At 45.9% G+C, this 25,000-nt stretch overlaps 2 protein-coding genes across 2 annotated transcripts in view; both read right to left on the reverse strand.

The window, feature by feature from the left end:
* LOC306711047 (kinesin-like protein KIF26A) overlaps nt 1-2,001 on the reverse strand; it is a gene marked incomplete at both ends in the record, with an annotated part of 31,039 nt that extends 29,038 nt beyond the window's left edge. The window contains 2 exon segments of the mRNA XM_079179819.1: nt 1-53; nt 1,942-2,001. The exon segment at nt 1-53 is cut by the window's left edge and continues 220 nt beyond it. Of these exon segments, the coding sequence (XP_079035945.1) occupies nt 1-53; nt 1,942-2,001 (113 nt within the window).
* Nucleotides 2,002-4,526: 2,525 nt separating this feature from the next.
* Nucleotides 4,527-25,000, reverse strand: part of LOC306711748 (pleckstrin homology domain-containing family G member 3-like) — a 20,641-nt gene continuing 167 nt past the window's right edge. The window contains 18 exon segments of the mRNA XM_079180765.1: nt 4,527-6,427; nt 6,966-7,158; nt 7,160-8,482; nt 8,621-8,974; nt 9,855-9,865; nt 9,994-10,026; nt 10,498-10,599; nt 10,747-10,780; nt 12,070-12,156; nt 12,430-12,522; nt 12,932-13,114; nt 13,203-13,334; nt 13,425-13,575; nt 13,888-13,934; nt 14,021-14,090; nt 14,656-14,756; nt 17,395-17,828; nt 21,931-21,990. Of these exon segments, the coding sequence (XP_079036891.1) occupies nt 5,538-6,427; nt 6,966-7,158; nt 7,160-8,482; nt 8,621-8,974; nt 9,855-9,865; nt 9,994-10,026; nt 10,498-10,599; nt 10,747-10,780; nt 12,070-12,156; nt 12,430-12,522; nt 12,932-13,114; nt 13,203-13,334; nt 13,425-13,575; nt 13,888-13,934; nt 14,021-14,090; nt 14,656-14,756; nt 17,395-17,828; nt 21,931-21,979 (4,287 nt within the window). The 5' untranslated portion in view covers nt 21,980-21,990 and the 3' untranslated portion in view covers nt 4,527-5,537.

The following is a 25,000-nucleotide window of genomic DNA, read 5'->3' on the forward strand; positions in this document are numbered from 1 at the left end:
CGCTTCCTGCTGAACGGTGAGTCCAGAGGAAGAAGAGTCTGACCCTCCACCACCTGTAGTCCAACAGAGGAACCGGGTCAGTCCCCTGTAGAGACCACTGAACCTGTAGAGACCACTGATCCTGTAGAGTCCACTGATCCTGTAGAGACCACTGAACCTGTAGAGACCACTGATCCTGTAGAGTCCACTAAACCTGTAGAGACCACTAAACCTGTAGAGTCCACTGATCCTGTAGAGACCATTGATCCTGTAGAGACCACTGAACCTGTAGAGACCACTGAACCTGTAGAGTCCACTAAACCTGTAGAGTCCAATGATCCTGTAGAGACCACTGATCCTGTAGAGTCCACTAAACCTGTAGAGTCCAATGATCCTGTAGAGTCCACTGATCCTGTAGAGACCACTGAACCTGTAGAGACCACTGATCCTGTAGAGTCCACTAAACCTGTAGAGACCACTAAACCTGTAGAGTCCACTGATCCTGTAGAGACCATTGATCCTGTAGAGACCACTGAACCTGTAGAGTCCACTAAACCTGTAGAGTCCAATGATCCTGTAGAGACCACTGATCCTGTAGAGACCACTAAACCTGTAGAGACCACTAAACCTGTAGAGACCACTAAACCTGTAGAGACCACTGAACCTGTAGAGACCACTGAACCTGTAGAGACCACTGAACCTGTAGAGACCACTGAACCTGTAGAGACCACTAAACCTGTAGAGACCACTAAACCTGTAGAGACCACTGAACCTGTAGAGACCACTAAACCTGTAGAGACCACTGAACCTGTAGAGACCACTAAACCTGTAGAGACCACTGAACCTGTAGAGACCACTGAACCTGTAGAGACCACTGAACCTGTAGAGACCACTGAACCTGTAGAGACCACTGAACCTGTAGAGACCACTGAACCTGTAGAGACCACTAAACCTGTAGAGACCACTAAACCTGTAGAGACCACTGAACCTGTAGAGACCACTAAACCTGTAGAGACCACTGATCCTGTAGAGACCACTGAACCTGTAGAGTCCACCAACAGGAGGACTCTCGTGAAGACAGGAAGTCTTTTCATAACAACGTTCATTGTTATGATGATACTGAATTAGATGAAACCAACCAGCTCTCTAAACTTAGGCAGCCTGATAATAACCAGGATGAGCTGCAACTTCCTGAAGTTAAACTCAGACTAAAGACTAAAAGTTATTCTCTTAGAAATCAATGACCTATTTACACATGTGATCAAACTTTAAACTCTCAGTGAATCAGGTTAAACTTAGAAATACGGCCTTTGTTTGCAGGAAGATCAAGTTAACGGACTCAACATGTTGGAGGTTTATCTTCTATTATTTGGACATTTAACTTCATTAAATCAGCCAACATGATGAGTAACGCTGTAAATGTCCCACTGCGGGACTAACTGAGTCTTATCTTATCTGATCTAGCTAGCTAACAAGCTAGCTAGCTAGCGCCGGGTGTTTTTTAGCCTTCTTACCAGGTCCTATTTATATTCATATTTATATTTTATGTATATTTATTGATTTTAAATTGGGGAAGCAAACACCTTTATTTAGATTAAACTCATATTTCAGTCTTAAACCTGGATTTAATGAACTCGGATTAGAACTAATCTCAGATTAAATGAATTCTTGTTGGTGATCAGAGGAATTCATCATGACGTCACACACAGACGGGTCACAAGACTCTACCTTCAAAATAAAAGCATGGACGCAAGTATTGCATTCAAGTAAAAGCAGAAAAAGTAAAACTAGGAGAGCAAAAACACGCTGAGATGATCACATGATCTTTTATTTAACTGTGGTTCTCTACAGCACTTATAACTTACATTTATAATCAGGGTTTTAATTTGAAAGTCAGGAGCTGGCATCCTGTTTGTCAGAGTTAACGTGAACGTAACAATAATAATAAGCTGTGATACTCACTGTGTATCTCCTGTAGTCGGGTCTTTGAGCCCGAGCTGAGTCCCAGTACTGCGAGTACATCTCTGTAATAAACTCAGTAATAAACTCTTTATAAACTATCTTTAATAAACTCTGAATATTTGATCAAATCTCTGAGCGACTTCCCTTCATCTCAGAGGCTTCAGTCTCTGAGTCTCTGCTTTCAATACAGTAGAGCTGTGTGTGTGTGTGTGTGTGTGTGTGTGTGTGTGTGTGTGTGTGTGTGTGTGTGTGTGTGTGTGTGTCAGGACTCTGGGATGAGGATGAAGCGATGTCGTTGAAGCGTGAACTTTCAGACTGCAGGAAGCTGAAGTGAAGATCTGTTGTGACACCGAGTTCGGTCACATGAACGATGAGTGAGTATGAGTGAGATCCGAGGTACATTTACTCTCAAGTACTACACTGAAGTACTACACTGAAGTACAATGGTAAAGTATTCTCCTCCAACACATCTCTGTAGTAAAAATACTTATAGTACATTTATCTGACAGCTTTAGTTCCTCTACAGATTATAGTGTTTGTTATGAAGCATCATGATGTAATAATCATCATCGTTACATCATCATTACATCATGATGTAATAATCTCTGTCTCTTTGTCTCTCTGTCTCTGTCTCTTTGTCTCTCTGTCTCTTTGTCTCTGTCTCTTTGTCTCTTTGTCTCTCTGTCTCTGTCTCTTTGTCTCTGTCTCTCTCTCTCGTTGTCTCTCTGTCTCTGTCTCTTTGTCTCTCTGTCTCTTTGTCTCTGTCTCTTTGTCTCTCTGTCTCGTTGTCTCTGTCTCTTTGTCTCTCTGTCTCTTTGTCTCTCTGTCTCTTTGTCTCTGTCTCGTTGTCTCTGTCTCTTTGTCTCTGTCTCTTTGTCTCTCTGTCTCTTTGTCTCTCTGTCTCTTTGTCTCTGTCTCTTTGTCTCTCTGTCTCTCTGTCTCATTGTCTCTTTGTCTCTCTGTCTCTGTCTCTTTGTCTCTGTCTCTTTGTCTCTCTGTCTCGTTGTCTCGTTGTCTCTGTCTCTTTGTCTCTCTGTCTCTTTGTCTCTCTGTCTCTTTGTCTCTGTCTCGTTGTCTCTGTCTCTTTGTCTCTGTCTCTTTGTCTCTCTGTCTCTTTGTCTCTGTCTCTTTGTCTCTCTGTCTCTCTGTCTCATTGTCTCTGTCTCTTTGTCTCTTTGTCTCTCTGTCTCTGTCTCTTTGTCTCTGTCTCTCTCTCTCGTTGTCTCTCTGTCTCTTTGTCTCTCTGTCTCTGTCTCTTTGTCTCTGTCTCTTTGTCTCTCTGTCTCGTTGTCTCTGTCTCTTTGTCTCTCTGTCTCTTTGTCTCTCTGTCTCTTTGTCTCTGTCTCGTTGTCTCTGTCTCTTTGTCTCTCTGTCTCTGTCTCTTTGTCTCTCTGTCTCTTTGTCTCTGTCTCTTTGTCTCTCTGTCTCATTGTCTCTGTCTCTTTGTCTCTGTCTCTTTGTCTCTTTGTCTCTTTGTCCCCGGCTCAGTACAGCGTGAGACTCACGTCACGATCAGAGAGAAGAAAACATTGTCGAGCTCTGATTGTCTCAAACACAATAAAAGAGGAAGAGAAGAATGAAATACTAAAGTAGAGATCAGAGTATCGATAACAGTTCTAGTAGAACCTAACGGTACCCGTCCCGTCTCATGGATGAGATGAACTAGACCGGTGATTTAAACGCCGTCGTTGCGTCACTACGGCGCTGATGTAAACTAGCCACCTGGTCTTGTTAGGCCTGGCTCAGGGTTAGCTTGGTCCCGCCCCTAGTGGAGGACGTCCAATGATACACTGAGCTGATCCTCTTCTTCTCCATCTGTGTAATGTTCATTATATTAAGACTGAAGCTGTCTGCAGAGCGTCACCTCGGCTCTAACTAAACACATGATGGCACGAATTTTACTTTATGTGGATTTAGAAGAAAACTCACAAATAATATTTATATAATAATATTTATATAATATTAATGATATAATATTTATATAATAATATTAATGATATAATATTTATGATATAATAATATTTATATAATAATATTAATGATATAATATTTATATAATAATATTTATGATATAATATTAATGATATAATATTTATATAATAATATTAATGATATAATATTTATGATATAATAATATTTATATAATAATATTTATATAATAATATTTATGATATAATAATATTTATATAATAATATTAATGATATAATTATATTTATATAATAATATTAATGATATAATATTTATATAATATTAATGATATATTTATGATATAATAATATTTATATAATATTAATGATATAATATTTATATAATAATATTTATATAATAATATTTATGATATAATAATATTTATATAATAATATTAATGATATAATAATATGAATGATATAATAATATTTATATAATAATATTAATGATATAATAATATTTATGATATAATAATATTTATATAATAATATTAATGATATAATAATATTTATATAATAATATTTATGATATATTAATATTTATATAATAATATTAATGATATAATAATATTTATATAATAATATTAATCACACAAACACTGCTGATCCTCAGTGGCTTTAATAAGGAACAGAAGACACACACACACACACACACACACAGTTAGAGAAATACAGACGGCAGACTTGTTTCTACATCAGGTGAAATAAATAGGAGGAACATGGTGTGCCGGGTGGAACAGTGGTTAAAAAGAAAGTCACAGGTTTGAGTCCCAGATGTGCCAGCGAGCCACCGAGCAAGGCGCTAAAACGTACGAGGAAATAAATACACGAAGAAAGAAAACGTCACATGAAATAGAAAAACTAAAAAAGGCACAAAAATATAGAAATCAACAATAATTTGTATACTGAGGGTGAAATTATTCAGGTAATTTGCATAATGAAAGAATATGGATTATTAGCGTCCGTGTTTATGTGAGCGGGTTTTTAAAAGAACGTTTAACGTTGTTTCCGTCTTTAACACATCTAATTATCAGAAGATCGTCATGACATTCACGCTAGCTGTTAGCTAACGAGCTAGCTGTTAGCTAACGAGCTAGCTCTCAGTCCGTCCAGGTGTCTGGTTCTACGTTCTGCCTTTAAGTCCTCTTTGGTTCTTTATGGTTCTGCTGAATCTAGAGGCGACTCGTTGTGAACGTAACGCGTTAACGTTAGTTTGAAGTGTGTTTTCATTTAGAGTCTAAAGTCTCATGTTTCCCTTTTGTTTCTTTTCTAAAAATGTTCTAAAATCTTTATGTACACAAAAGAATCTGTGAAGAAATCCTCAGCTTTGATTTAGACTCTTTAGTATAATATAATATAATATATATAGTATAATATGAGCCGGTTCACCACATAACTTTGAACTAATATTGTGACTGAAGGTCATTTTAAGATATTTACACATCTTTGTAATTCGCTCTCTGAAGACGTTTAGTCGTCTAAACACTGGAAAAGTTTAAATGATGCTTAAAATGATTCTTTCATAATCTCAGTGAATAATCTGTCTGCTGTAGAATAATATATTTGTATTAGTAGTAACATGATTATTTACATATCTTTAGTTTCTTTAGGTTCTGATGCGTTGGTTCTCAGCTCCGGCTCTGGAACCGTTCTCTCAGATTCTTCACGACGCTCTGCTGACCGGCTTCTGTCTTCGGTCCGGAGTTCGATCCTGCGGTCTGCGGTTCATCGTCCCGACGGTTGGAGGACGACACCGCGGCGGCGGCGGCGGCGGCGGCGGCGGCGGCGGCGAGCTCAGTTTTGGTTTTGACGTCCTCCCTCTGTTTGTACTCGTCGGACTCCTGGTAGACGCGGCAGCGGTCGATGACGGCCATGATGGAGATCTTCTCCCTGCTGGTGGGTGAACGGATCTGGATGTAGTTGTCGTCCTCGTCTTCTCGTGTTTCTTCAGCCTCTGGAAGCTTCTCCATCACGATGATCTTGTGCTCCTCATCGTTTGGCAGCGGCGCCTCGGCCGCCACGTAGTAGCCGTCGTGGTCTCCGATAGCGACCTGGTCCTGGAGCTTCTGCAGCTCGGTCCTCTGCGCTCCGCTCAGCCGAGGGTCCAGAGAGTTCGCTCTCTGCAGACGTTTCCTGCGTTCCTCTCTGCCGGCGTCCCGGCCGTACGAGGGAGCCTCGGCAGAAGCCCCGGCGGTGAGGAGGAGGCCGGAGGAGCAGCTGGAGCGCCTCCTCAGATCTCCGACAAACATCTGCTCCGGGATGGAGAGACTCCGGCCGACGGGACTCTTCTGGGGGCCGCCGTGGTCCGAGTATCTGGAGCGGAGCTCTCGGACGTCGGGCCAGTGGAAGACCTCGATGGGAGGGGGGTCACTGAGGGGGTTCAGAGGACTGCGGGAGCGAGTTCGACCCGGATCCACGACCGCCGAGCTGCAGGAAAGACTCTGGATCTGGTCCACGGGGCTCAGCGGTAGAGAGGTGGCCTGGTCATGAGAAACCAGCAGAGTCTGGTTCGGTCTACCTGCAGAACACAAAACATCAAGAAGTTACATTTTTATTCCAGTTTTTCTTTAATGAATTTTATTTTCACTGCATTCTTTTTGATCCTCTGCTGGAGGTTCTGGACCCGCTGGACTCACAACTCAGAACTGATAAAACTACCAGCTTAGTGTATCCGTCTGACGCTTTAATTTCACTAAGTCAACCAACCAACCAACCAACTAACCAACCAACCAACCAACTAACTAACCAACCAACCAACCAACTAACTAACCAACCAACCAACCAACTAACCAACTAACTAACCAACTAACTAGGAACTAACTTTGTGTCTTGTATTTCACTCACTTTTACTCCTTTTTAATGAAATATTACATCTTTATCATAAACGTTCTGATGATGTTCTGTAAATACTTAACTTCTGCTCATTTCAGTATTTCAGTGAATGTTCAGGAACAACTTGTGTCGTGAATTAAAACGAAGTTTGTTAATTTGTGAAAATCAATGGCGGCCCAACAACGGTTGCTATCTGAGGAACAGAACCCTAAACATCACAGTACCTAGAGCCTCCTTCTCCTCCACCACACAGGATAAAGTCCTCCTGCCCATCAGGACTCCCTGACTCCGCTGTCGGACCACTGGTTTGGTGGTTTTGATCCGCTGGCTGTACTGGCGGGCCAGATTGAGGACTTTGCTCTTGGTCTTGTCCCCGTCGTCCAGCTGGTTCGAGTCCTCGCCGGCCGCCCCCCCCCCCCGCGTTCAGCCGGGCGACCCGAGGGACCGGAGCCCTGAGGGCGACGGCCTCGTCCCCAAACACCTTCATGGCGTCCTTCAGACTTCCTGTCCGACTCACGGCGGTGGATCTGAGCCTGAGGGGCGAAGGACTCGCGGATTCCTCGGTGATGGTGCTGAGGTCAGACGCTCCGCCCTCTTCGTCACAGCTCTTCTTTGAGGTCTTCGTCGCGTCAGAGAGGCTGGTGCCGGTCCCTCTCGGAGCTTCTTGGGATTGTTTGCGCCCTCCGCCGTCGCTTTGAGATCGGTCGATCTCTCGCTCCATCGTCTGCCAGATCTTGATCATTTCAGAGGAAGGTCTGAACTCTTCGTCCTCAGATGGATTGTCCTGCAAGCTTTGAGATCTAGACCAGCGGCTGTCTTCTGAATCTTCTGGATCCGTGCTTCTCTGATTAGACCAGTCCAAAGAGTCACTAGAGACCATGTTACCCGAGGTATCCGTGGGTAAAGCCGAGCTCGACTCCAGACTGGAGGATGTGGTGGAGGTGGAGGGATTCGTCTGGACGGTTTCATCCTTTGGGATGCTGTTGAGCCGGCAGACGGAGCTCCTGACCAGCCCAGTGGGGATGTAGGTCAGACTCTCTCTGCGCTGGAGGCTGAAGGTGGCATCCTCGTTCTCTGCGTTCTCGTAGTAGCTCTTGATTTTGCCGATGAGCAGCTGGTCCTGCTTGGACAGGGTGGAGTTCCTCCGCCGCCGAATGCCTCGGTCAGCGTCGAAGAGGTCGTCGTCCCGAGGAGACAGCAGGGTCAAATCTGTCATGCCGAAGGTCTCTGCGGGATCAGAACAGATACTGTTGAGCCTCAACATCCTGTCGGCGGGTTCGGGGCTGAGGCTGAGGCTGAGGCTGCTGCCGGTCCTGCTGAGTAGCCGCGGTGAGGCGCAGCCGGGGGAGCGGGCGTCGTCCTGGACCAGGGTGCCTCGTTTGATGCTGGGGGTGAAGTGCTGAGCGATGGCGCTGGCTTTGTCCAGGACAGACGAAGGAAGGATGCTGGCGGCTTCACCCTTCTTCACCGGCGCCTCCTTCGCGTCCTCCTCATCATCCTCGGAGGAGGAGGATTCCCCACTACTCAAGGTCTTTGAGTCTGAATCAGGTGCGGCAGAGGACGGTTGCTCCGTGGATTCTGGATCTCCTTCAGGTTTCTGCTCCTCTGACCTTTGAGGGGACGCTGAGATCCCGGGACGAGTAGCAGACAAACTGTCGGGATCGGAGGAGGGTTCTGGTTCAGGGATTTCTGTTGGTTCAGACTCTGACGTCTTCTCTGGTGGCAGCTTATCCGTGGAGGGCTAGACAAGTCCAAGACAGGATGAATGGTTAGAACAGCTTTAAGAAGTGAGACCAGCTCTACGGCACTGAAGAAGAACTAAAGCAGGAAAGCTGCTGGATGCTGGTGACCCAGCTGTGAGGACCATGTGGTATCGAACCTGCGAGCGGTCCGCTGTGCTCTCATTTACCGGCTCGCACGTCGGTTCGGTTCCACCTGGCTCGTCTTCTTCAGGAAGTCGGCCATTTTTCTCGTTGCAGCCTTCAGAGGAGACTCCGCCTCCATCTGCCTCCTTCAACAAACACAAGACGACAGACGTTAAAAAAGCTGCAGAACAAAACAAACAAACATCTAAACCCCAGAACCACAGAACCATCCTGTTCTGAGGGGAGCGAGGAAGAAGAAGCCCCACAGGAAGCAGACGTGGTTTTGTTTTCAGACCGAATGAGCAACAAGACTCCTGAAGCTCTTCAGATCTCCGTCTCAGCTTCAGAAGTCGGAAACATTCGTTTCGCTTTTACATCTTTTCATTCTCAGCACTTTTGTATTTTGTCCCGTCGTAGTTCTGGAAGTTCTTCAGCACCAGAGAAGAAGAAATCCTCCTCTTCACCACAAGATGGCGCTACGGGTCCTCAAAGTGAAACATGTTTGAGATGATGATGATGATGATGATGATGATGATGATGATGATGATGATGATGATGAGTAGTGAGATAATTGGATTTAATTTGAAGCAGTTTGGTTGTTGTTTCTTGTTTTGGAGACATAATATTCAATAGTTAAGGTTAAATGTTATTTGTATGCTGCTAATTAAAGTTAAATTATTATTACATTAATATGAATAAAAGCTGAACTCGTTTATTTATTGAATGAACTGAAGCTGCTGTTAGTTCACCACATGAAGCTCATGCAGCAGAACCGAGAGCTCCGGCAGTGAGCGACGGTCCCTTTAGTGTGTTAGGGAGCTGCAGCGAGGATGGAGGAAACAGGAAGGAGATCGTCACCATGGTAACGCCTGTTGGAAACAGAGTCTGGGCCCAAAAGGAGACGGCGGCCAGAACGGAGCCGGTGAAGTCCTCCTCCTCCTCCTCCTCCTCCTCCTCCTCCTCCTCCTCCTCCTCCTCCTCCTCCTCCTCCTCCTCCTCCTCCACAGAGATCAGTCGCTCTACTGAGTCTTTCCTGCTGCAGAGCTCCTCCTCCTCCTCATGGTCTTCCTCACACTCGCCCAGCGAGCGAGAGACACTCCCCCTCTGGAACACCCCCCCCCCCCCCCCACACACACACACACACACACACACACACACACACACACACAATGCTGAGTCAGCACAGTGTAGAGGAGGAGGAAGAGGAGGAAGAGGAGGAGTATTAAAGACATCGTTCATGTTTCTTACCTTCAGGATGACTGATCAACAGGAGAATCAGCAGCAGAAGAAGAAAAGCAGACATGACGATTGGTTAAACACATTATTATTAATATTATCTTTGACTTCGTGATGTAATCATTAAGGATTAGTGTCAGTGAAGTCGTACCTTTGCTGCTCTGCAGTGTTCCTTTGATCGGCTCTGAAGAAAACAGATGAAAACAAATCTATCAACAGGAAGTAGTTCATCACATCTATCAACAGGAAGTAGTTCATCACAGGAAGTAGTTCATCACATCTATCAACAGGAAGTAGTTCATCACATCTATCAACAGGAAGTAGTTCATCACATCTATCAACAGGAAGTAGTTCATCACATCTATCAACAGGAAGTAGTTCATCACATCTATCAACAGGAAGTAGTTCATCACAGGAAGTAGTTCATCACATCTATCAACAGGAAGTAGTTCATCACATCTATCAACAGGAAGTAGTTAATCACAGGAAGTAGTTCATCACATCTATCAACAGGAAGTAGTTCATCACAGGAAGTAGTTCATCACATCTATCAACAGGAAGTAGTTCATCACATCTATCAACAGGAAGTAGTTCATCACAGGAAGTAGTTCATCACATCTATCAACAGGAAGTAGTTTAAGTTGTTTGTGTTTACCGGACTGTCGTCGTCCCTGATGACCGTCGGGTGGAGACTCGTCAGACTGACAGGACAGAGCTTTCTTCAGCCGCTCAGGACTGAACCGATACCTGGGTGGGTCTACAGGTGAGAACAGGTGAGAACATCGACGTTCAGTTATACACAGTTCATGTGACAAACACCACGAGGACGGACGGACACCACGAGGACGGACGGACACCACGACATTTGTACACTTTTTAATACAAACATTCAACATTGACTTACAAATGGAATCCATTTCCAAGATGGCCTCTTTAGCCTGAAACACACAAGACAACAATCATTTCTACCTTTGATGCTGCTGCTGATACTGGTCATACTGGAGTGCATACTGGAGTGTACTGGTGTGTATACTGGTGTGTATACTGGAGTATGTACTGGTGTATACTGGAGTGTATACTGCTGCGTATACTGGAGTGCATACTGGAGTGTATACTGCTGCGTATACTGGAGTGCATACTGGAGTGTATACTGGAGTGCATACTGGAGTGTATACTGCTGCGTATACTGGAGTGCATACTGGAGTGTATACTGGAGTGCATACTGGAGTGTATACTGGAGTGTATACTGGAGTGCATACTGGAGTGTATACTGGAGTGCATACTGGAGTGAATACTGGAGTGCATACTGGAGTGCATACTGGAGTGTATACTGCTGCGTATACTGGAGTGTATACTGGAGTGCATACTGGAGTGCATACTGGAGTGCATACTGGAGTGCATACTGGAGTGTATACTGGAGTGCATACTGGAGTGTATACTGGAGTGTATACTGGAGTGCATACTGGAGTGTATACTGGAGTGTATACTGGAGTGTATACTGGAGTGCATACTGGAGTGTATACTGGAGTGCATACTGGAGTGAATACTGGAGTGCATACTGGAGTGCATACTGGAGTGTATACTGCTGCGTATACTGGAGTGTATACTGGAGTGCATACTGGAGTGCATACTGGAGTGCATACTGGAGTGCATACTGGAGTGTATACTGGAGTGCATACTGGAGTGTATACTGGAGTGTATACTGGAGTGCATACTGGAGTGTATACTGGAGTGCATACTGGAGTGAATACTGGAGTGCATACTGGAGGGCATACTGGAGTGTATACTGCTGCGTATACTGGAGTGTATACTGGAGTGCATACTGGAGTGCATACTGGAGTGCATACTGGAGTGCATACTGGAGTGTATACTGGAGTGAATACTGGAGTGTATACTGGAGTGTATACTGGAGTGCATACTGGAGTGTATACTGGAGTGCATACTGGAGTGAATACTGGAGTGCATACTGGAGTGCATACTGGAGTGTATACTGCTGCGTATACTGGAGTGTATACTGGAGTGCATACTGGAGTGCATACTGGAGTGCATACTGGAGTGTATACTGGAGTGTATACTGGAGTGTATACTGCTGCGTATACTGGAGTGCATACTGGAGTGTATACTGGAGTGCATACTGGAGTGTATACTGGAGTGCATACTGGAGTGTATACTGGAGTGTATACTGCTGCGTATACTGGAGTGCATACTGGTGTTGGTGGTGTCTGACCTTCTGTGGGATGATGGCCTGGTGGTTCTCCAGAATGATGCGTTTGATGTGATGAGCCCACAGCTTCTTCTCCTCCACAGTCTTCGCCTGGAAACATGAAAACATTCTGCTTTTGATTTCAGTTTCCAGAGACACTGAAGGATCAACTCAACATGAAGGATTTTATATATATATCAAAATATATATAGTATATTTACATACATGTACATTTTCAGCACATGTCTACGAGCACACATACAGATTAAAGAATAAGTACATTTAGAAAAACTACAAATAATAAAATTATGGGGTTCCACAAGAAAACATGAGCAGGTGAGCAGGTGAGCAGGTGAGCAGGTGAACAGGTGTAGATGATCTCACCTGAACGGTGTGAGGCTGTTTGGGATGTTTGTAATGAGTCACACTGAAGCTCAGAGAGTCTTTGGCACTTTCAATCAGCATCAGAGTGGAGCACTGAAACCACAGACATCTGGTTTTACTTCTGCAGTGTTTGAAAATCTTTGTCTTGATGAGTCAAACTACGTTACTTTGATTTATATCGTCTGCTTTAAGTATCTGATGTCTATTGAATTATCATATATAACAATAGAATCAATTTTCTTTTGTCCATTTTCTTCTGCGTGTTGTGTAAAACACTCAGGATGTCAACAACCTTCATCACCGTTACCTGAATATTAGAATGCTGTATTTTACTTATTGAACATATATATATATATATATATATATGTATATATATGTATGTTATAAACATATATATACGTTTATAAATAGTTCTGCTGTTGTTAAACGCGACCCTCCTTTACTTTAACTCATGGAGACTTTTCAAGTCAAGCGGTCGTGTGGTGGGCGAAGCGTTCCTCACAGAGATGGACGTCTTGTAGACGTAATGTTCTCCGCGGCGTTTTGTGATCAGCAGCATGCGGTCGAACAGGAACAGCGTTCTCTCGTTTTTGGCTCGGTGAACTTTGAAGGTTCCCTCCAGAACCAGTTCTCCGTAGGTGGTGAGGTCCGGACCTTTCCAGTTCAGCAGCAGAGACTGAACCTCCTGAAGAAAAACACAGTTCCATGTTGGCTCAAGTACCTCAAACGTGTACTTTGGCAGAGTACTATGTGAGCAGAGTACTGTCACTGACCTGCAGTCTGACGGCGTGCTCGTGTTTCCTCTTCATGTCGTTGATGTACCAGGCCACGCCCGTCATGGTGTAGATGGCCTCCTCCACCACCTCATAACCCGCCTCCTGAGGGTCAAAGTGCTTCGCTATCTCCTGGAGAAAACACCATCATCATCATCATCCTCCTCATCCTCCTCATCATAATGATACTGGATGATAATACCAGCTGTGTTGATGTCGTACCTGGAGCAGCAGGTGGTATTTGAGGATCCTCTGAACAGGTTTCAGCAGGTATGAACCGAGAGGCAGCGAACGCTTCAACGACGCCTGACGCTCCCGAAAGAACTTAGCCAGAGATTTACTCCTCATGCACTCCGTGAGAGCTGCAACCGAACTGGACCAGGAGGCAGAACAATAAGGGGTTAACAAGTAGAGACAGGGGTGAACAATAGCGGCCTGTAGTGGACTGTAGAGGACTGTAGAGGACTGTAGTGGACTGTAGTGGACTGTAGAGGACTGTAGTGGACTGTAGTGGACTGTAGAGGACTGTAGTGGACTGTAGAGGACTGTAGTGGACGTTAGTGGACTGTAGTGGACTGTAGAGGACTGTAGTGGACTGTAGAGGACTGTAGTGGACGTTAGTGGACTGTAGAGGACTGTAGTGGACTGTAGAGGACTGTAGAGGACTGTAGTGGACTGAACTTACTTTGGGTAGTTGGTGCAGTACTGTGTGTAGATCTCAAAGTATTCGCTCTGAAAAGAAACAGAGTCATGAACATGAAGTCTGGTTCAGAGGGATGAAGAGTCTCAGCTGTTCATCTTCATCATCATCAGCTCACCTTCAGGACGAAGCACCTGGCGACGGCGACGGGGTCGTTGTCACAGAGATCCAGAGACTGAAGCAGCTCGCTGTGGATCATGATAAACAGACGTTAAAGGATTATTTATGGAGCACGTCGTCCTAGTGATGCAATGATCTCAATCTAAATGAGGGAATTTAAACATCTACAATTTAATGACAACTAATCAGCTGTTGAAGATCATGGGACCAGAGATTTCATGAGATCAGAGAAGACGATCAGGAAGTGTAACAAGGTCACTTCACCAGCAGGTGGAGCTGTGTCATCACTGTTCTCTAAATAAAGTTCATACAAAATCAGTTCACCGCTTTCTATCAGAAAGAATAAGACGTTTGTTTTATCGTGTTGTGTTCAGGAACCTGTTCAAGCTGCAGGATAAACGTGTCTCTGCTTTATAACACATTCATTCATTATAAAACTTTATTTTCTGTTTTCTTATTTAACAAAAACAAGAAAACAAACTGATCAGATCACGTTATTATTATTCTAAATATGGAAGAACACATGTGTCATTAGTATTGATTAGTATTGAGTGTTATTGATTAGTATTGATTAGTATTGATTATTATTGAGTGTTATTGAGTGTTATTGATTTCATATTGTTTTTGTGTCACCTGTTGAACTCGTAGATGTCCTCGATGTTTCCAAACAGAAAACAGACCTGCTCAGGACGGATCGATAGATCGCCCTGATCGATGATGTGAGCCAGGTAGTCCTGGGGGGAGAGAAGTGATCTTGATTAAATTACGGTGCGTCTCTTCCAGTCCAGCAGGGGCCAGTGTTGAGTCTGACTATGAACTGACTACTTCCTGTTTGGATCAACACGCAGATTCAAGTGATCACATCTGAAGTTTGTCTCTGCACTTTGATTTTAGGACAGAAAAGACGTCTTTTTTTGTCTTTTTACTCTTTAAATGTTTCCATGCAGGACGAGTGTCCACGTCTCACTCTGTCTGCAGGACGAGTGTCCACGTCTCACTCTGTCTGCAGGACGAGTGTCCACGTCTCACTCTGTCTGCAGGACGAGTGTCCACGTGTCACTCTGTCTGCAGGAAGAGTGTCCACGTGTCACTCTGTCTGCAGGACGAGTGTCCACGTGTCACTCTGTCTACAGGACGAGTGTCCACGTGTCACTCTGTCTGCAGGACGAGTGTCCACGTCTCACTCTGTCTACAGGACGAGTGTCCACGTCTCACTCTGTCTACAGGACGAGTGTCCACGTCTCACTCTGTCTGCAGGACGAGTGTCCACGTCTCACTCTGTCTACAGGACGAGTGTCCACGTCTCACTCTGTCTGCAGGACGAGTGTCCACGTGTCACTCTGTCTGCAGGACGAGTGTCCACGTGTCACTCTGTCTACAGGACGAGTGTCCACGTGTCACTCTGTCTGCAGGACGAGTGTCCACGTGTCACTCTGTCTACAGGACGAGTGTCCACGTGTCACTCTGTCTGCAGGACGAGTGTCCACGTGTCACTGTCTGCAGGAAGAGTGTCCACGTCTCACTCTGTCTACAGGACGAGTGTCCACGTCTCACTCTGTCTACAGGACGAGTGTCCACGTGTCACTCTGTCTGCAGGACGAGTGTCCACGTCTCACTCTGTCTACAGGACGAGTGTCCACGTGTCACTCTGTCTGCAGGACGTGTGTCCACGTCTCACTCTGTCTACAGGACGAGTGTCCACGTCTCACTCTGTCTACAGGACGAGTGTCCACGTCTCACTCTGTCTGCAGGACGAGTGTCCACGTCTCACTCTGTCTACAGGACGAGTGTCCACGTCTCACTCTGTCTGCAGGACGAGTGTCCACGTGTCACTCTGTCTGCAGGACGAGTGTCCACGTGTCACTCTGTCTACAGGACGAGTGTCCACGTGTCACTCTGTCTGCAGGACGAGTGTCCACGTGTCACTCTGTCTACAGGACGAGTGTCCACGTGTCACTCTGTCTGCAGGACGAGTGTCCACGTGTCACTGTCTGCAGGAAGAGTGTCCACGTCTCACTCTGTCTACAGGACGAGTGTCCACGTCTCACTCTGTCTACAGGACGAGTGTCCACGTGTCACTCTGTCTACAGGACGAGTGTCCACGTGTCACTCTGTCTACAGGACGAGTGTCCACGTGTCACTCTGTCTGCAGGACGAGTGTCCACGTCTCACTCTGTCTACAGGACGAGTGTCCACGTGTCACTCTGTCTGCAGGACGAGTGTCCACGTCTCACTCTGTCTACAGGACGAGTGTCCACGTCTCACTCTGTCTACAGGACGAGTGTCCACGTCTCACTCTGTCTGCAGGACGAGTGTCCACGTCTCACTCTGTCTACAGGACGAGTGTCCACGTCTCACTCTGTCTGCAGGACGAGTGTCCACGTGTCACTCTGTCTGCAGGACGAGTGTCCACGTGTCACTCTGTCTACAGGACGAGTGTCCACGTGTCACTCTGTCTGCAGGACGAGTGTCCACGTGTCACTCTGTCTACAGGACGAGTGTCCACGTGTCACTCTGTCTGCAGGACGAGTGTCCACGTGTCACTGTCTGCAGGAAGAGTGTCCACGTCTCACTCTGTCTACAGGACGAGTGTCCACGTCTCACTCTGTCTACAGGACGAGTGTCCACGTGTCACTCTGTCTACAGGACGAGTGTCCACGTGTCACTCTGTCTACAGGACGAGTGTCCACGTCTCACTCTGTCTACAGGACGAGTGTCCACGTGTCACTCTGTCTACAGGACGAGTGTCCACGTGTCACTCTGTCTACAGGACGAGTGTCCACGTGTCACTCTGTCTGCAGGACGAGTGTCCACGTCTCACTCTGTCTACAGGACGAGTGTCCACGTGTCACTCTGTCTGCAGGACGAGTGTCCACGTCTCACTCTGTCTGCAGGACGAGTGTCCACGTCTCACTCTGTCTACAGGACGAGTGTCCACGTCTCACTCTGTCTGCAGGACGAGTGTCCACGTCTCACTCTGTCTGCAGGACGAGTGTCCACGTCTCACTCTGTCTACAGGACGAGTGTCCACGTCTCACTCTGTCTGCAGGAAGAGTGTCCACGTGTCACTCTGTGTCAGAGAGTCTCTGTCTTGTTGAGTACAGTTTGGACGTCATCCTGCAGGTTCAGATCTTCACTCTGGGTCCAGGTTTATCTGTGATCCTCACTGTTACATAAGCAGCTAATCCAGAAGGTCTTAAGCAGTTAATTATAGTCTTTACCGGCTGTATTTAAAGGAGTCGTGTCCTCTGAGACTCTGTCCTCTGGTCTAGAGTCTCTATATTCTACTGACTGTATATGTATTTAAAGGAGTCGTGTCCTCTGAGACTCTGTCCTCTAGGGGGCGGGACTAGAACGTCCTCGAGGACTCACCTCTACGATCATTCGCAGGTCTCTAACGTACATCCTCTCGGTCTCGATGATCTCCATGATGACCCGGTCCAGGTAGGTCAGCTGAGGGTTCGGCGCCATGCTCCTGCTGATGAACGGGGACGCCTGGTGGCGCCGGCTGGAGACGCGGCTCGGCGTGGACTCTTTGTTGTTGTTGTTGTTGTGTATGAGGCCGAGGCTCCGCCCCTTAATGGCAGGCTCCCGGCGTGGCCCCGCCCTTCTCCCGCCCTCTGCAGGAATCAAGTCCGGGTCCACGTCGGAGGTCTGGGCGGTCGGCGGCGGGACGAGGTTGTCGTCTCGGGAGGATCCGGAACCGGAGGACAGAGTGGAGATCAGGCTTGCCGGGCGCTGGTCCGAGGCCTCGGAGGGCGTGGCCTCATTACTGCTGATGGAGGCGGCGGACAGGCGGGGGGAGTCTGGTGGGGGGGGGGGGGGGGGGGCAGACAGTCAGGAAACGGCTTTAATGAAGAGATCTCCATCAGAAGAACATCAGCTCTGACTCCGTCTTTAGAACCAAATCAAACGTCAACAGGAAGCTTGTTCTGAAAGAAGCAAGTTTGTGAAGTGAAGGAGGAGGAAGAGGAAGAAGAGGAGGAGGAGGAGGAGGTTCCCTCATCAATCATCTGATCACATCAGTAACATTGGTTGAGCGTTTGTTGTGATCGCAGGTTGAGCATGTTCACGTCTTCACACGGCGGCTTCAACCAGAGCCTCATAATTCACATGTGTTAAGATGAAAACATCATGTGTGAAAACAGACGAGTTTAGAGTTTAAAGTTATGAAATGTTGAAGGTTTGAGCTGCTCAAAATGGCCGCCGTGTGGTTTTGGTGGGTGTTAGCGAACATACCGGCTAACCAGTCAGCTAAATATCTGAGCAGCAGAGACACAGAACACAGCAAGCAGCAAACATTAGCACCAGAAAAACACAGAAGAAGAACTCTGACTGCCATGAAATGTTCAACGTAAGCTAGCTAAGTAAGCTAGCTAAGTAAGCTAGCGAAGGTTAGCAGACTATCATTGCACATTAAATGTTAGAATAGAAAAACGTGGTAATAGCTTAAAGTTAGCATGCTAACTCGGCTAAGAAAGAAAACAAGTAAAACAACAACAATCTGTTAAAATATATTTGAATGAATCAAATATGACCGACTGCTGTGAGGACGTTCTGTTTGTGTTCATACACTTATATCATAGTTATAATAGTATTATATCGTATAATATAACGTTATTATGTTGTTATTATAATATAGTTATACTGAATCAGACCTCGTGAACAGCAATGAATAAACAGCAGCTCAGCTGTGAGATTTTCCCGTTCTGTTTATGTGTCCTGAATGCAGCATTACACACACACACACACACACACACACACACACACACACACACACACACACACACACACACACACACACACACACACACACACACACACACACACACACACGCTGCCAGTGTGAAGTCAGCGGGGCGTTCACTGACCCAGCAGGAAGAGGACTTGTTGACTCCACATGACGGCATGAGAGCGTGTGGACCAATCAGAGCTCAGCGTTTACATTCAAACACACACAGGCGAACTTTGACCTCTGCTCAGGGTGCGTTCACGTGCACACAGAAATGTGGTAAAAGTAAACGTTGTGGTAAAACACCACTTTAAGAGTTTAAATAAAGTTTTCTGTCGTCTGACGACGCTCTGCAACGACTCACCCGAGCAGACAAACACTCCACCGCTCCTGAAGGAGGTCTTCACCTCCTCCTCTGAACATGAACACCTCACCACAGCCTCACCTCCTCCTCCTCCTCCTCCTGTCCTCTGATACCCCATCACCTCTCACTACAAACTCCTTCTCAGACGTTACAAGAAGAAGAAACATTCAGGTTTCCTGAAGAGTGAAGAGACACATGAACACACCTCCTTTAACGACAGAGAGGAGGAGCAGGAGCAGGAGGAGGAGCTGAGAGAGGAAAAAGGAAAAGAAGAGGAGCAGGAGGAGGAGGAAGAAGCGTGATGTGTCAGACTCACTGAACTGAGTTCATCATCAGAGGTTCAAACAGCTGTTCTCACAAACAGACAGTTAGATCACATGACTACTGTGATGACATCAGCAGCTTCTCTCTTCAATCCCTCTGAACTTTATTGACACAGTGTTCACAACACGCTGCTCAACAACTGACATGATGAATGAAAAGCCAGAGGAGACCACTGCTGCTTGATCTGTGTGTGTGTGTGTGTGTGTGTGTGTGTGTGTGTGTGTGTGTGTGAGTGAGTGAGTGAGTGAGTGAGTGAGTGAGTGAGTGTGTGTCACAGAGCGTCTCAGAGGGGTGAGGTCATGGGGTCATGGGGTCATGAGCAGCACACAGACTCTTTAAACACGACGGGCTGTGTCAGCAGGGTGGACAAAATAACAGAAACACCCTGGAGCTCCTCTCAGCGTTAAAAACACTTTGTTTACTGTTATTGTGCGTTCATAACTCACTGAATGGAGCTCTTTGATTGGTTGTTATTCACCCCACACACACACACACACACACACACACACACACACACACACACACACTCAAATCCCAGCCTACCTTGAACAGAGCACTGAGACAGAAAGAGACGGGGATCCCATAGAAACCAGGACTCATCTGGTCTGTTCAGGTCTGAGCGTGTCCAGGTCTGTTCAGGTCTGAGCGTGTCCAGGTCTGTTCAGGTCTGAGCGTGTCCAGGTCTGTTCAGGTCTGAGCGTGTCCAGGTCTATGACAATCTACCTGCAGCCCTGTCATGAGGGGGGAGGGGGACGGGGCTTAATCCAATTAGCCTCAGTGTGAGGAGCAGACCTGCCACCTGCTGGACTGGACTCGTGATCTCAGGCTGAATTGTTTTACATTTACAGCTTTTATTGAGGTTTTCTAATGAAGCGTTGAACGTATTTTATGATGACATCACAGTGCTTCATCTGATGATAATAATCTGGAGGGTAATAAGTGAAGCCTATTGCGTAACAATAATCAATGATTGATTCGTCACTTCCTGTTTGAGAGAAACAAGCTAAACAATGAACTGAATAACTGGTTACTGGTTTAATGATGACATCATCATCATCATCATCATCAACAAATATTGAGTCGTCTGGGTCTCAGTGATCAGTTTTCTTCTCACATCGTCTGAAAGTTTAACAACAATAAATATATTTATGCTAAAGTTAAACCAATAATAATCAATAAAAACATCCTTTATCCATTTATAATGTATCAAAGACGAGCTTTAGACGCTTATTAGAGACAGAAAATGTAAATGTGTGGTCTCCACCTTTTACTACTCCAGTGAGGGTTGATGGGAAATGTAGTCTTTTAGAGTCCGCTAGAGTCCGCTAGAGTCCACTAGAGTCTGTTAGTGTCCGCTAGAGTCCGCTAGAGTCTGTTAGAGTCTGTTAGCTGCTCCACATGTTCCACCGGCTCCACACACAAACCAAATAAACCTTTTTCTCACCTACTCTGCCGTCTCGGTGTCTGCGTTTGGGTCCAGAAACAAACCGACCGTAACAGTTTCTAGAGTTTAAGTGTTCAGATCAGCTGACGGTGCAGATTTAATTCAGAGACTACAAACTGAACTCAACAAGTACTGGATCAGAACCAGAGTCCATTCACAGATGTTAAACTAGACCAGAAGCTGACAGAGACCAGCCAGTAGCTCTTCTGGAGCTTACAGACAAATCACATGATCTTCCTCAGGAACCAACTCTCTGTGGAGGAGAAGTGTCCAATAACCAATCGACTAAACATTAAGATCAATAAAGATTGTTTTACACTAAAGTAGCTCTTTGATGTTGACTGTTTTACAGACAGACAGACAGACAGAGAGACAGACAGACTTCTATTGTCCGCTGTGTTTCTGGTGTCACTGATGTGAGAGCTGCCGGTTCCCTCCACCAACGACAACAACAAGGACTGATCTGTGACACACAGACACACACACAGACACACACACAGACACACACACAGACACACACACAGACACACACACAGACACACACACATAGACACACACACAGACACACACACAGACACAGACTGAGAGACAGACAGAGGACTGGACCAGCAGACAGCAGCATTGCTATATATATATATATATATAAATAAATAAAGAGCTTTATTAGTATAAAATAAAATGGTTTTTTTAATCCCTCCGGTTCGCTCTCAAGTAAACACCGTTAGCGCTGCTAGCTCTGTTAGCTGCACTAGGGCCAAAGCCTCCACCCTGCTGCTTGTAAAGCCTCATGACATTGAACGCACCGTAGTAACACAGCGACTGTGAGCGGCGCGTTCTGGAGCTTTCACTCACATCTCATGATCTTCTTCAGAGTCAGAGAAACCGTCAGGAATTTAACTTTCAACTGATCGACTGAAAGTTCATCAGCAACTCATCAGATGGTCCAATAAACACGGTTTGTCTTCTTCTGTGGTATTAACCTGAATGTACTAGGTCACCGTTACCATGACGACCACAGCCAGGTGAAGAAGAAGAGTTTCTTACCTTCGTCCATCGAGGCGTCATAGGAGGAGCTGTGAGATCCTTCAGGCATCACACAGGGACCTAGACAGGAACACACTGATGAAGATGTTACTCTTCATCATCCTCACTCTGTGTGTGTGTGTGTATGTGTGTGTGTGGGTGTGTGTGTGTGGTTTGTCCTGTGAGGCGTTCACTGACTGCAGGTTTAACAGTAAATCTTTGGGTCTGACTCATTAAAGTGAGCTGAATGTGTCCCTGAACGCATCACCGCCTGATGACCTTTAATTTAAAGCACCGACACACACACACACACACACACACACACACACACACACACACACACACACACACAGACACGCACACACACGCACACAGACACGCACACACACAGACACAGGCACACGCACGCACGCACACACACACACAGACACACGCACACGCACACACACACACACGCACACACACACACACAGACACACACACACAGACACACACAAGGAAGATCAGCTGTTTTATTCCTCTTAATATTAAACTGTTAGAGAAGTTTAAAAGATGAACTTCATCACTTCCTGTTTCGTTGTTCTTCATCACGTCTGACATCAACATGCTGCTGATCTCTGGTCAGTTATAGTCCTCACGTTTCATCTACGTGTGTGTGTGTGTGTGTGTGTGTGTGTGTGTGTGTGTGTGTGTGTGTGTGTGTGTGTGTGTGTGTGTGTGTGTGTGTGTGTGTGTGTGTGTATGTGTGTGTGTGTTCTTTACAGTCAGCTGTCTCACAGACTATGAAGGCAAAACAAAAACAAACCTGTGAAAACTGAAGAACCAGAAAGACCGTCTTTAAGACACAACAGGAAGTGATGTTTATCTCTCAAACACTCTGACGTCTCACCAACGTCTCACTAAGCTCTCACCAACGTCTCACTAACGTCTCACCAACGTCTCACTAACGTCTCATCAACGTCTCACTAAGGTCTCACTAAGCTCTCACCAACGTCTCACTAACGTCTCACTAAGCTCTCACCAACGTCTCACTAACGTCTCACCAACGTCTCACTAAGGTCTCACTAAGGTCTCACTAAGCTCTCACCAACGTCTCACCAACGTCTCACTAACGTCTCACCAACGTCTCACTAAGGTCTCACTAAGGTCTCACTAAGCTCTCACCAACGTCTCACTAACGTCTCACCAACGTCTCACCTACATCTCAATAAGGTCTCACTAACGTCTCACCAACGTCTCACTAAGGTCTCACTAAGCTCTCACTAAGCTCTCACCAACGTCTCACCGACGTCTCACTAACGTCTCACCAACGTCTCACCTACATCTCAATAAGGTCTCACTAAGGTCTCACCAACGTCTCACTAAGGTCTCACTAAGGTCTCACCAACGTCTCACTAAGGTCTCACTAAGCTCTCACCAACGTCTCACTAACGTCTCACCAACGTCTCACCTACATCTCAATAAGGTCTCACTAAGGTCTCACCAACGTCTCACTATGGTCTCACTAAAGTCTCACTAAGGTCTCACCAACGTCTCACCAACGTCTCACCAAGGTCTCACTATGGTCTCACTAACGTCTCACCAAGTTCTCACCAAGGTCTCACCAAGGTCTCACTAACGTCTCACTATGGTCTCACTAAGGTCTCACTAACGTCTCACTATGGTCTCACTAACGTCTCACCAACGTCTCACTATGGTCTCACCAACGTCTCACCAACGTCTCACTAAGGTCTCACTAACGTCTCACCAACGTCTCACCAATGTCTCACTAACATCTCACTATGGTCTCACCAACGTCTCACTAAGGTCTCACTAACATCTCACTATGGTCTCACCAACGTCTCAATAAGGTCTCACTAACGTCTCACTATGGTCTCACCAACGTCTCACTAAGGTCTCACTAACGTCTCACTAAGGTCTCACCAACGTCTCACCAACGTCTCACCAATGTCTCACTAACATCTCACTATGGTCTCACCAACGTCTCACTATGGTCTCACCAACGTCTCACTAAGGTCTCACTAAGGTCTCACTATGGTCTCACTAAGGTCTCACTATGGTCTCACTAAGGTCTCACTATGGTCTCACTAAGGTCTCACTAAGGTCTCACTAACGTCTCACCAACGTCTCACTAAGGTCTCACTATGGTCTCACTAACGTCTCACTAAGGTCTCACTAAGGTCTCACTAACGTCTCACTATGGTCTCACTAAGGTCTCACTATGGTCTCACTAAGGTCTCACTAAGGTCTCACTAACGTCTCACTATGGTCTCACTAAGGTCTCACTATGGTCTCACTAAGGTCTCACTATGGTCTCACTAAGGTCTCACTAAGGTCTCACTATGGTCTCACTAAGGTCTCACTATGGTCTCACTAAGGTCTCACTAAGGTCTCACTAACGTCTCACTATGGTCTCACTAAGGTCTCACTAAGGTCTCACTAACGTCTCACTAAGGTCTCTTAGTGTCTTCCTCTTTTTGTCTTAGATTGTTTGCTTATTGTTGTTTTTAAAGATAATATTAATCTAATTATTGTATGAACTTGTTTTATTATCTTCCCGTTTTGTTTTATTGTGGAACCTGCTGCTGTACAACACACACACACACACACACACACACACACACACACACACACACACAGTAATAATGACGTTTTATATGAACCTTTATATTCTCATATGAATCCCGATTAATAAATGTTTGATTCAAAGTTCCTTGTGTTTTCATGAACGGTCCACACACAGACCAACAGGTCCCAGCAGCTCGTGAGACTCGGTGTAACCCGGGTTCCGTTGGGTTCTATGTGTTCCACCGTTGTGCTCTGTGTGTGGTGGAACCTCGGAGGAGAGCGGCTCGTTTCCGTGTTCCTCCGCCGGCTCGCTGCCGCTCGTAGGGCGTGTTTCTGGTCGCGAGCGGAACAGTTAAAGTTTAAATACACGAAAAAGTCAAAGTTCTCTTGTTGGTTCTGTTTTCATATCAACGCCGAATTAAAGATCGAGTCCGTGTCATTCATGCTGAAGAACAGCTAGCAGAACAAGAAGAACGTTTCTTCAGACGAGCGCGCGACCTGTAAAAGTGACGCGTTGTTAACG

This window comes from Pholis gunnellus (assembly GCF_910591455.1).
Source record: "Pholis gunnellus genome assembly, chromosome: 19".
Classification (NCBI taxonomy): Eukaryota; Metazoa; Chordata; class Actinopteri; order Perciformes; family Pholidae; genus Pholis; species Pholis gunnellus.